The sequence below is a fragment of the Salvelinus alpinus genome, chromosome 29 (assembly GCF_045679555.1).
Source record: "Salvelinus alpinus chromosome 29, SLU_Salpinus.1, whole genome shotgun sequence".
Taxonomy (NCBI): Eukaryota; Metazoa; Chordata; class Actinopteri; order Salmoniformes; family Salmonidae; genus Salvelinus; species Salvelinus alpinus.
The window spans coordinates 36,536,968-36,549,170 of NC_092114.1; the positions used below are offsets into that span (position 1 = coordinate 36,536,968).

At 44.9% G+C, this 12,203-nt stretch overlaps 1 protein-coding gene across 1 annotated transcript; it reads left to right on the forward strand.

Moving 5' to 3' along the window:
- The first annotated feature begins 259 nt into the window (after positions 1-259).
- LOC139558622 (ras-related and estrogen-regulated growth inhibitor-like protein) lies at positions 260-2,417 on the forward strand. The gene is made up of 4 exons (XM_071373867.1): positions 260-435; positions 648-701; positions 817-893; positions 1,065-2,417. Exons 1-4 carry the CDS (start codon positions 366-368, stop codon positions 1,479-1,481), a joined length of 618 nt encoding a protein of 205 aa, XP_071229968.1. The 5' UTR covers positions 260-365; the 3' UTR covers positions 1,482-2,417.
- Positions 2,418-12,203: the final 9,786 nt, after the last annotated feature.

Below are 12,203 nucleotides of genomic sequence, written 5' to 3' on the forward strand. Positions count from 1 at the left end.
ATGTAGTGCAGGCAAACACATTTTTTTTCAGCACCCCCCCCCACACACACACACGCTTAAATACAATCAAAAATAAAAACGCAGCAAACTACTTACTGCAGCTATGATTCTGTATTGTTAATCGGTGGGCACGAAGTTCTATATTAAGCGCATTGGTCTCTGACAAGCGCACAGTCCTCTCATTGGCCCGTAGGTTTTATGCATCAGAGAACCGGGCCCGCCTACTCCTTATAAATTGACAGACGGTTCAATCCAATATATTTTACACTTAGTGTATTCTCCACGTTGAACAGACACGGAAAACGTTGCACCCTTTTAACAAATGGTTGTCTAACTAAATCTGCACACGCCACTACAACAAAACAATGGAAGGAAGTCAGCAAAAAGTGGAGGCTAATTTCTTACTACTTGGAGCTGAAAGCGTCGGTAAATCTGGTGAGAATAATTTTAATGAATCCTTGAAGTGTTTTTGCAGTTTTATTCACGACATTGACAGTCTTTGTGCACCATGAAGAGCATATATTTGTGATCATTGAAAGTAGACGAGTTATGATGGCCAAATGCAACGTAGAATGTCTTTCCTTGTGTAGGGATAATACATTTACTGATCAACATGTCTCATCAATTGCGCTATTTTCTGCCCTCAGCTCTCACGGTGCGGTTTCTCACTCGAAGGTTTATTGGCGAATACGGGGATATTGGTAAGTGCTGGTCTTTTGACTTGATCCATTGGTAATGATATAATTGCATTCAAATCAAAAGGTTACAGTCGATCAAACCAAGTATCTAAATGGTCCGTTATTTTTGCATTTACAGAATCCATCTACAGTCATACTGACAGAATAGATGGACGGGATATCTGCTTTAATATCTGGGACTCACTTTGCCCTCAGGTGAGGCAAAACATTGTATATCATTTGGGCTACATTATAATAACGTTTTAATGGTAAAAAAGACTTTGACTAGTGGATACTCCAGCAGTCAGGGCATTCTTGAAGTTTTTTATTAAACAAGGAGGTTAAAGGGTTTACTAAAGGAATGTATTATGTCTTCATGTGTTTTAGAATGATGAGGGCGCGGGACACATCAGCGACAGACAACTCCAGTGGGCGGACGGTTTCATCCTGGTTTACAGCATATGTGACCGTGCCAGCTTCAACGTGGTGCGGCAACAGGTGAAGCGCATCCGGCAAGCCAAAAGCAAATTCCCCGGCTCACCTCCCATCGTCATCGTAGGGAATAAACGCGACCTCCAGCATCGCCGCACCGTCTCCAGCGAGGAAGGTCGCCTCCTCACTCTTTCCACAAACTGTGGCTTTTTCGAGATCTCTGCAGCGGAGACATACCACGGGGTACAGCTGGTATTTCACGAACTGCTCGACCTTATCCGAGAGGCGAGGGCGCTCAAGAAGGGGGCAGCTGGGATCAAAGGTATCGTGAGAAGCATGTCCGCCGTTTTCGGGAGGAAGAGAACTGAGTAGTTCCAATAGCCTAATATGAGAGACACTGAGATGATAGTTCTTCATCTAAACGGTCCGGGACTTGTCCGTGCGTGAAGTGGATCGTTACGTTTCCATATTGGAATAGGTCAGTGCGGCCTAACTGAATTCACGCTGCTTGGATTCTTACTCAAATGAGAAGATTGACAATCAAATCCTGTCGAACGGGCCTTTGGACAGTCTACTTACCGCAAAATAAATACTCTTGAGTGTCTGAGGTCAGCTGGACTAAAGTAGCATTACATGCCCTTAAATGTCCAATATATTAGATTGACGTCCAATGAATTGCCAACTGTAAAGCGAAGGGTATCGTGTTTAAATGCCTGGAAGAAGTATTGTGGAAAACCTATGCGCAATAGACAATTTCTTTCTCTTTACTAAACTGTATCAGTATGCAGAACGTTCTAAGGGTCAGGCCAGCTTGGCCTTGTCATTGGCACAATCTTTTTTTGGACTGTTGACAATCTATGCAAGAAACATGAGAATGTGTAGCTGTTTCACTCATTATAATGGTCTGATCATTAAACTTGCTGCCTCAGTTAGTATACATGTAGCTTTGTTGTGTTTCCATATATGCCACCAACATCACACTTCAAGGCATCTTGAAAGGCCAGGTATTGGGGGACCATTCTCTGTTCATCTTTATGATGTTCAATAATGTCAATACCGTCCATTTGTGTACTGTACATTTGATGTGTTCTAAGAATGCAGAGGCCCACTTTACTTTTTCATAGGGTTGTTCATGCACTGGACAAACGTCTATTTCATTTAGTCCTGATTCTATAAAAAATGTTTGGGAACTTTTCATGAATGAGAACTGAAGTCATGTTTGTTATACAAGTCATTAGACTTTAAGTGAACAAAGTGTACACACTACAGAACTTTGTCCTACGATTTCCTAATAAAATGTCAAACAAATGCTTAAGTGCAATCTATATTTTTTTCAAGCTCTATTTGTCAAGCCATGCTGGAGATAAAATAAAATAAATCACTTTAAGAGGGGAACATCTTCTCACCCATTCTAGCTAGAGGTAAAGATGAACCAAACCACATCTCACTCCTCTCCCCAGATACTTCACGAATGACCTGAAAATGGATTGTCATTGAGCTGTCAACAGATCATCTCAACTAAGGTTTCCAAGGTTATTTGGACAGAAATCCATTCAATTCCATTATGTGAAGGGTGAAACACACCAAACGTAATGCAAAACCATTTTGAAAACACAAACATTTGACATTCCAAAAAGTTATCCCTTATTGTGCCCTCTCACAAATCAGAAATCTCTCAAAGAATTCTGTCAATGCAACTCCAAGATCGCTGAACTGAGATTTCCAAGCCTAATCCCATAGAATCCCTATGGCGAAAGTAGCCAATCTAGCTCCCATCAATGTTGACTTCCTAACCAAGGTCAACTACAAGGGAAATGCAGTCAATCACCCTGAAGTCTGTGCACTTAAACTCTGCACTTCAAAGCCATTTCCTCCACTGGATTCGATTTCACAGACCAAATGAAACCGATAAAAACTAACATCCTCGTTAACAAAAGAGGGGAGCTCGTGCCACCTCATTGCCCCCTTGTTAACTCACAGGTTCACTCACACACTTGACCTGACAGGATCTATGTGTGGGATACTGACTGCAGCATGATGACCGTTGTGGCCAAGCGTGGGAGTTCTCCAGTCATAACACCTGAGCATCACATCGCGCCCCAACAGAAACCACGTCTCAAGGGGCAGATTGGCTTAAGGAGGCTATGTGCGGTGCTTTGCTAATGCTGCGAGTTTGCACATACAAACATCCAGCAGGAAGGATATGTAAGCAAGGTCCTGATGAGCAGTTGATTAGTAGAATCAGGTGTTAGTGTTTAGCAGGGCTGGAGCAGTAGATTAGTAGAATCAGGTGTTAGTGTTTAGCAGGGCTGGAGCAGTAGATTAGTAGAATCAGGTGTTAGTGTTTAGCAGGGCTGGAGCAGTTGATTAGTAGAATCAGGTGTTAGTGTTTAGCAGGGCTGGAGCAGTAGATTAGTAGAATCGGGTGTTAGTGTATAGCAGGGCTGGAGCAGTAGATTAGTAGAATCAGGTGTTAGTGTTTAGCAGGGCTGGAGCAGTGGATTAGTAGAATCAGGTGTTAGTGTTTAGCAGGGCTGGAGCAGTAGATTAGTAGAATCAGGTGTTAGTGTTTAGCAGGGCTGGAGCAGTAGATTAGTAGAATCAGGTGTTAGTGTTTAGCAGGGCTGGAGCAGTAGATTAGTAGAATCAGGTGTTAGTGTTTAGCAGGGCTGGAGCAGTAGATTAGTAGAATCAGGTGTTAGTGTTTAGCAGGGCTGGAGCAGTAGATTAGTAGAATCAGGTGTTAGTGTTTAGCAGGGCTGGAGCAGTAGATTAGTAGAATCAGGTGTTAGTGTTTAGCAGGGCTGGAGCAGTAACCTGGAAAGTTCTCCAGGAGGAGGGTTAGCCCCCCCTGCGGTGACAAGCAGTGGGGGATTCGATATTGTGGGGGATTCGACAGACACCACGCTTCAGGCAGTCCCCACAGGTACTTCATCTTTATCACTTTCTGCTCAAAAGCTTTGTTTAAACATGGTCCTGTATCCTGATTTTGTCCACATTCTGATTGTGCGTGGTGTTTTAAAATGTGACTTTTATATGTCCACTGTATACTCATTGTGACCAGATTTCCTGGTACCTCCCTCGATGCAAATGATTTGAGAGATATTCTTTTTTTGTTTTATCTATATTTATTTACTTTAAGAAATATTGGTGCCATAAGTCAATGGTGCCAGCTGTCAAGGATTTTAGAATGTGGGATAAGGATAATTTAAATGGTTTTACTTTCCAGATCCGTCTACATATCCAGTGACAATGAGTGCCTGACTACCTCTGGAGGTGGGCATGAAGATCTGATCACATTCAGATCACAATGTGTCTTTTAATCGTCTACACCCGTCGTAAAATTTGGACTCAATCAGAATGTGGATCAGGATAAAGGATGCATGTTTCTACCAGGTGTAAACGTGGCTAAAGAAGCAAAAACGTCCATGCCCACCTTACACAACAACACTCTCATGCTTCTCCATGTGTTCTCGTCTTTATCACCGCTGTTTGCCACAGGTTCACAGCGTATCGCTGCCTGTCTGTCCCCTGCCAAGAGGCCTATTCTTCACTGACAATCCTTGTTCAGGTCCCACTCCTCAGGCGTAACCACATTGGGATCACCGGGTCTCCTCCAGGCTCTCCTTAACCTTTCCAATAAATGTATTTAAAAGAGAGAAGGAAGGGGGATTCTCAACTGTCTAAATGAGCTTCCTTCTCTCCTTGTGGACACACAATAATGCTGTATGAAAATACTATAGATACACTATATATACAAAAGTATGTGGATGCTATTTCAGCCTCACCTGTTGCTTAAAGGTGTATACAATCGAGCACACAGCCATGCCACCTCCATAGGTAAACATTGGCAGTAGAATGGACTTACTGAAGACCTCAATGAATTTCAAAGTGGCACCGTCATAGGATGCCACCTTATACAACAAGTCAGTTTGTCAAATTTCTGCCCTGCTAGAGCTGCACCGGTCAACTGTAAGTGCTGTTATTGTGAAGTGGAAACTTCTAAGAGCAACAACAGCTCAGCCGCGAAGTGGTAGACTACAGAAGCTCACAGAACTGGACCTCCGAGTGCTGAAGTACGTAGCACGTAAAAATCATCTGTCCTCATTTGCAAAACTCACTACCGAGTTCCAAACTGCCTCTGGAAGCAAAGTAAACATAATTAACTGTTAGTTGAGAGCTTCATGAAATGGGTATCAATGGCTGAGCAGCCGCACACAAGCCTAAGATCACCATGCGCAATGCCAAGCGTCAGCCGGAGTAGTGTAAAGCTCGCCGCCATTGGACTCTGGAGCAGTGAAAACGCGTTCTCTGGAGTGATGAATCACGCTTCACCATCTGGCAGTCCGACAGACAAATCTGGGTTTGGTGGATGCCAGCAGAACTCAACCTGCCCGAATGCAAGTGTCAACTGTAAAGTTTGGTGGAGGAGGGATAATGGTCTGGGGCTGTTTTTCATGGTTCGGGCTAGGCCCCTTAGTTCCAGTGAAAGGAAAGCTTAACTCTACAGCAAACAATAACATTCTAGATGACTCTGTGCTTCCAACTTTGTGGCAACAGTTTGGGGAAGGCCCTTTGCTGTTTCAGCATGACAATGCCCCCGTGCACAAAGCAAGGTCTATACAGAAATGGTTTGTCGAGATCGGTGTGGAAGAACTTGACTGGCCTGCACAGAGCCCTGACCTCAACTCAATCGAATACCTTTGTGATGAATTGTAACACCGACTGCGAGCGAGGCCTAATCGCCCAACATCAGTGCTTGACCTCACTAATGCTGTTGTGGCTGAATGGAAGCAAGTCCCCGCAGCAATGTTCCAACATCTAGTGGAAAGCCTTCCCAGAAGATTGGAGGCTGTTATAGCAGCAAAGGGGAACCCAACTCTATATTAATGCCAATGATTTTGGAATGAGATGTTCGACGAGCAGCTGTCCACATACAGTACATGACCAAAAGTATCATACACATCTCAACCACATCCCATGCAAATAATACTGTAATACATTACGAATACATGTCAATGGAGATAAGGATTAACTACAGGGATACTTCACCCAAATTACAAAAAGGCATATTGGTTTCCTTACCCTGTAAGAAGTCTATGGACAAGGTATGACAGCGATCCATGCATTGGTTTAGTTTCCCTGCCACAAATATTTTTGCATTTGTGGCACGAATCACATTCAAGTCATGTGACCGATATTAGCGTGTGACCGATATTTGGATTGCAGTCATATGTTGTCCATAGACTCTCACAGGGTAAAGAAACCAATGTGTCATTTTGTAACTATCCCAGGAGGGAGGACCACACTTGTATAATGCACGTCATATACAGTACACTGAGTTTACCAAACAGTAGGAACACCTTCTTGATACACACAGGAAACTGTTGAGCGTGAGAAACTCAGCAGCGTTGCTGTACTTGACAAACTGGTGCGCCTGGCACCTACTACCATACTCCTTTCAATGGCACCTAAATATTTTGTCGCCCATTCACCCTCTGAACGGCACACATACACAATCCATGTCTCAATTGTCTCAAGGCTTAAAAATCCTTCTTTACCCTGTCTCCTCCCCTCCATCTACACTGATTGAAGTGGATTTAACAAGTGGCATCAATAAGGGATCATAGCTTTCACCTGGACTCACCTGGTCAGTCTATGTAATGAAAAGAGCAGGTGTTCTTAATGTTTTGTATATTCAGTGTACCGCTCAAGTACTTGTATTTGTGCAACCTACACCAGGGTTATAGTGGGTGTCTCTCGCCTGAACAAATAGGTTGGTATGTAGAATGAAGTACTATGAGTATGTCATACTGCATGTCGCTACCACAGCTTCTGCCATCCCATTAACATTGTCCATGGAGACCAACAGTGATTTTTATTTTATTTTTTACCTTTATTTAACTAAGCAAGTCAGTTAAGAACAAATTCTTATTTTCAATGACGGCCTAGGAACAGTGAGTTAACTGCCTTGTTCAGGGGCAGAATGACAGATTTCTACCTTGTCAGATTCGATCTTGCAACCTTTCGGTTACTAGTACAACGCTAGTACAATGCTCTAGCCACTAGGCTACCTGCCGTGATTCGGGGAATATACAGCCCTGGCAGGGTGGGATTGCGGGATTTCCTTTTTTATTCTTTTTATTATTCTTTTCCTGAGGCGTTTGCCTGTTGCATACAAACGTGATAATACTTCCATGTACAGTGCATCCATACAGTATGCGAGGTAATGTATCTGGGGGAGGGGGTAGGGCAAATGTGGCTATTGGGTTAGGGGTTCTGAGCCGATGCGCAAATGACGTTTTGTGAGGAATATTCGTTTAGAGCATTGTCTCCTGTTATGAAATCCACTCCGTGCCACCCCCGGACACGTGACGCAAGCAACAACAAATATTTGTCTCTTCAGTGCTTCCATCAGTACTAATGAATATGAACGTAGAGGCTCATGGCAACAACAACACCATCGTTGACACTTATCTGTAATGAGTGGGAGGGATCGTGTCGGTTGGAGTACAGGTTGGTGTGCCACACAGAGTGAGAGCTGCCACGATGTCATCGTTGTGGGACGGAATGGCAAAGGGAAACTCAGTGTCCATGGCAACCAGGGCCGTCACTGTTGCCAACGGTCTCTCGCCCACGCAAAAGCGCCCACGCCATCGAGAAAGCAAGCACCGCCGGGAAGATCCCACAGAATGAACTCTACTTCCGATCAACAGTGGGGGGTTGGGAGGTTAGGGGCACGTTGGCGAGAGATAGTGGGCGTCTTTTTTTCTGAAACACAGCAAGGATTCTCCGGAAGCTCCGGGGGTTTGACCTATGCCAACGAACAAGGAGCACAGAAACACACCTCGCAGCTTCTTTCAGGCACGTCGTTAACACACAGACACACAGAGGACCCCTCCCTCACACACACACACACCACGGCCTCCTCTCAGTCAATGACGCTGGCACACAAGGCTGGAGAGACCAGTTTGTCTGTAGTAGACATGGCTTTTCATTCACAGACAGGATGTGGAGTACCAGCTGCCTGAGTCATGCACGTGTCCAGGACCAGCCAGAGGCTTACATCCCCAGCTACTGGGGGATGGAGGAGGGTGAGGGGTCTTGGATATGTCTGGGATTGAGGGGCAGCAGATGTTCACATTACCAGTAGACCTCCGGTTGGATGGAGAGAAAGCGGGATTTAGAGAGCACAGAAATTTGATTACTGGCTGTTATCTAATAAGGCCCTAGGGAAGAGGAGGCTAACACAGAAGATATTGGCCTGTCTTGACCATCACCGGTGACCCTGGAGAGAGAGTGAGTGTGTGGGTTAGGGAAAGCAAAGGAAAACCTAAATTATTGTTTCTTATTGGACCAGCCCAGGTAGTCCCTCCCAGTTTCATTTTTGCTTGTTCCCGTTGGTGCCCAATGAACATGACCCAGGCCAACTGCATTGGCGGGAGGCAGGGCTTTCTCCTATAGATCTCCATTTTTATGGAACAGTCTGCCTACCCATGTGAGAGACGCAGACTCGGTCTCAACCTTTAAGTCTTTACTGAAGACTTATCTCTTCAGTAGGTCATATGATTGAGTGTAGTCTGGCCCAGGAGTGTGAAGGTGAACGGAAAGGCTCTGGAGCAACGAACCGCCCTTGCTGTCTCTGCCAGGCCGGTTCCCCTCTCTCCACTGGGATTCTCTGCCTCTAACCCTGTTACAGGGGCTGAGTCACTGGCTTGCTGGTGCTCTTTCATGCCGTCCCTAGGAGGGGTGCGTCACTTGAGTGGGTTGAGTTACTGACGTGATCTTCCTGTCTGGGTTGGCGCCCCCCCTTGGTTTGTGCTGTGGTGGAGACCTTTGTGGGCTATACTCGGCCTTGTCTCAGGATTGTAAGTTGGTGGTTGAGGATTTCCCTCTAGTGGTGCGGGGGCTGTGCTTTGGCAAAGTGGGTGGGGTTATATCCTTCCTATTTGGCCCTGTCCGGGGGTTTCTTCGGATGGGGCCACAGTGTCTCCTGACCGCTCCTGTCTCAGCCTCCAGTATTTATGCTGCAGTAGTTTGTGTCGGGGGGCTAGGGTCAGTTGGTTACCTGGAGTACTTCTCCTGTCTTATCCAGTGTCCTGTGTGAATTTAAGTATGCTCTCTCTAATTCTCTCGTTCTCTCTGAGAACCTGAGCCCTAGGACCATACGTCAGGACTACCGGGCATGATGACACCTTGCTGTCCCCAGTCCGCCTGGCCTTGCTGCTATTCCAGTTTCAACTGTTCTGCCTGCGGTTACGGAACCCCTACCTGTCCCAGACCTGCTGTTTTCAACTCTTAATGATCGGCTATGAAAAGCCAACTGAGATTTATTCCTGATTATTATTTGACCATGCTTGTCATTTATGAACATTTTGAAAATCTTGGCTCTCTCTAATTTTCTCCTTCTCTCTTTCTTTCTCTCGGAGGACCTGAGCCCTAGGACCATACGTCGGGACTACCGGCCGTGGTGACTCCTTGCTGTCCCCAGTCCGCCTGGCCTTGCTGCTATTCCAGTTTCAACTGTTCTGCCTGCGGTTATGGAACCCCTACCTGTCCCAGACCTGCTGTTTTCAACTCTTAATGATCGGCTATGAAAAGCCAACTGAGATTTATTCCTGATTATTATTTGACCATGCTTGTCATTTATGGAAATTTTGAAAATCTTGGCTCTCTCTAATTTTCTCCTTCTCTCTTTCTTTCTCTCGGAGGACCTGGGCCCTAGGACCATGCGTCGGGACTGCCGCCCGTGGTGACTCCTTGCTGTCCCCAGTCCGCCTGGCCTTGCTGCTATTCCAGTTTCAGCTGTTCTGCCTGCGGTTATGGAACCGCCACCTGTCCCAGACCTGTTGTTTTTCAACTCTTGATGATCGGCTATGAAAAGCCAACTGAAAATTATTCATGATTATTATTTGACCATGCTTGTCACTTATGAACATTTTTGAACATCTTGGCATAGTTCTGTTATAATCTCCACCCGGCACAGCCAGAAGAGGACTGGCCACCCCTCATAGCCTGGTTCCTCTCTAGGTTTCTTCCTAGGTTTTGGCCTTTCTAGGGAGTTTTTCCTAGCCACCGTGCTTCTACACCTGCATTACTAGCTGTTTGGGGTTTTAGGCTGGGTGTCTGTACAGCACTTCGAGATATTAGCTGATGTACGAAGGGCTATATAAAATAAAATTGATTGATTGATTGATTGTGCAACTGGGACCAATCAATAATGACCAGACAGCAGGCAGGCATCAACAACATGGATGACATCCATGTCAGTACCATTGGACACGTAGTAAAACAGAGCAATGTCCAGTCATGACCCTCACATGTCAATGGGTGAAATCCATTTAGAAAGTTCTTGCAATCACACAAAATAAACCGTTTTAGGGATGCATAAGAATGGCCATCCGCACTCTGAACTTCTACCCAGCCAGCCGAGGAGGATAGCTTCCTTCCAAAGGAGATTTTCCTTCCCACTGGGCACAGATGTCAATTCAACGTTAATTCCACGTTGGTTCAACTGAATTGAATTGAAATGTGGAAACAACGTTGATTCAACCAGTGTGTTCCCAGTGGGAAGGGAGAAACAACGTTGATTCAACCAGTGTGTGCCCAGTGGGAAGGGAGAAACAACGTTGATTCAACCAGTGTGTGCCCCGTGGGAAGGGAGAAACAACGTTGATTCAACCAGTGTGTGCCCAGTGGGAAGGGAGAAACAACGTTGATTCAACCAGTGTGTGCCCAGTGGGAAGGGAGAAACAACGTTGATTCAACCAGTGTGTGCCCAGTGGGAAGGGAGAAACAACGTTGATTCAACCAGTGTGTGCCCAGTGGGATGTCACTGCTTGTTCGTTGGTGCTTTAAGTCTGGGTTGCTGTTTTAAACATGTAACAAATGTGTTTGCAAACAGTGCTATAGAGATGGGTGGGGTGTTTACCAACAAAACCAATGTGTGTACAACTACGAAGCTAAAACAGACGGGGTTGGCTTACCATCTAAGGATTATTCACAACATGTACTGTAAGCAAAAGTTAATCTTAAAATGTTTATTGAAAGCGTACATTTGCCCAATAAGCACTTGTTGTCTCTCAAATACATGGTTACAATTGTTGGTTTGCTAGCTAGCTAATTTTAGCCATTTTAGCATAGATGTGACAACAGTCAAACACTTCAAAACAAAAGATGGTAGCAAGAACAAGATGAAACAAGCCATCTACCGCACAGCCTTTTACCTCTGAGTTGTGCACGTAGTATTGTTGTGACCTTGTCAACCCTGCTGTCTATATTAATAGACAATACAGATTGATTGATCGATATGTACGGGCTGTTTGGTAACTTGTGTCCCTAAACCTTGGTCAGTTAGTATCCCTTTAATAGACAGGCCAAATTCCCACTATTTTACTATGCTTGCTTCTTTATACCTGCTTTGTTGTACATCTGAAAGGGGTAAGGGGGGTAAAAAACATGGACAATTAAAACCCACCTAAAGACCTAGTCATGATTCCTGCATTTTCACAGACCCTGTAACCAAAATACAGGAATCGGATCTGTGTGAATGGTACTCTGCTTTTTATACAGGTAAAGCCATTCACACTTCCATTGTTTAACACCTCCCTAATTTGAAATGCAAACACCCCTCAACCCGGCCCCTCCCAATTTGCCAGTTACTTACTGATTTGCAAGAAAGTGGTAAATAAGGGGCTGTTTGAAAGGGGGTCATATAAACATTGTCTTTTTTTTTTTTTTGTCTTGGTAATATACCACATGGGAAATGGGTATCTGAGATCACTTTCCCCTGTAATGACAAAAGGAAACTCTGAAAAGGAATGACAACAGGATGCTGACTAAGCCTATTTGCAGCACAAGTGGAAGGTACACTTACACACAGGCGCACACACACACACACACAGTGGAGTAAACGGATCACGCCAAACACTCTCTCCCAGTGTACCTGAGGGCCTCTCTCCAGACACATGAACAGATTGTAGTGCACCTCCAAATAACCCTGCCTCTCAATTGAATTGAATTGAATTGAATTGAATTGAATTGAAGGGGCTTTATTGGCATGGGAAACATGTGTTAACATTGCCAAAGCAAGTG

What these genes read in the sequence shown, in the direction of transcription:
- LOC139558622 (XM_071373867.1), top strand. Translation starts at nt 366, where the DNA reads ATGGAAGGAAGTCAGCAAAAAGTGGAGGCTAATTTCTTACTACTTGGA. An exon ending in TGGCGAATACGGGGATATTG is followed by an intron (nt 702 to 816) that starts GTAAGTGCTGGT and finishes TTGCATTTACAG; the next exon opens with AATCCATCTACAGTCATACT. An exon ending in GGGACTCACTTTGCCCTCAG is followed by an intron (nt 894 to 1,064) that starts GTGAGGCAAAAC and finishes CATGTGTTTTAG; the next exon opens with AATGATGAGGGCGCGGGACA.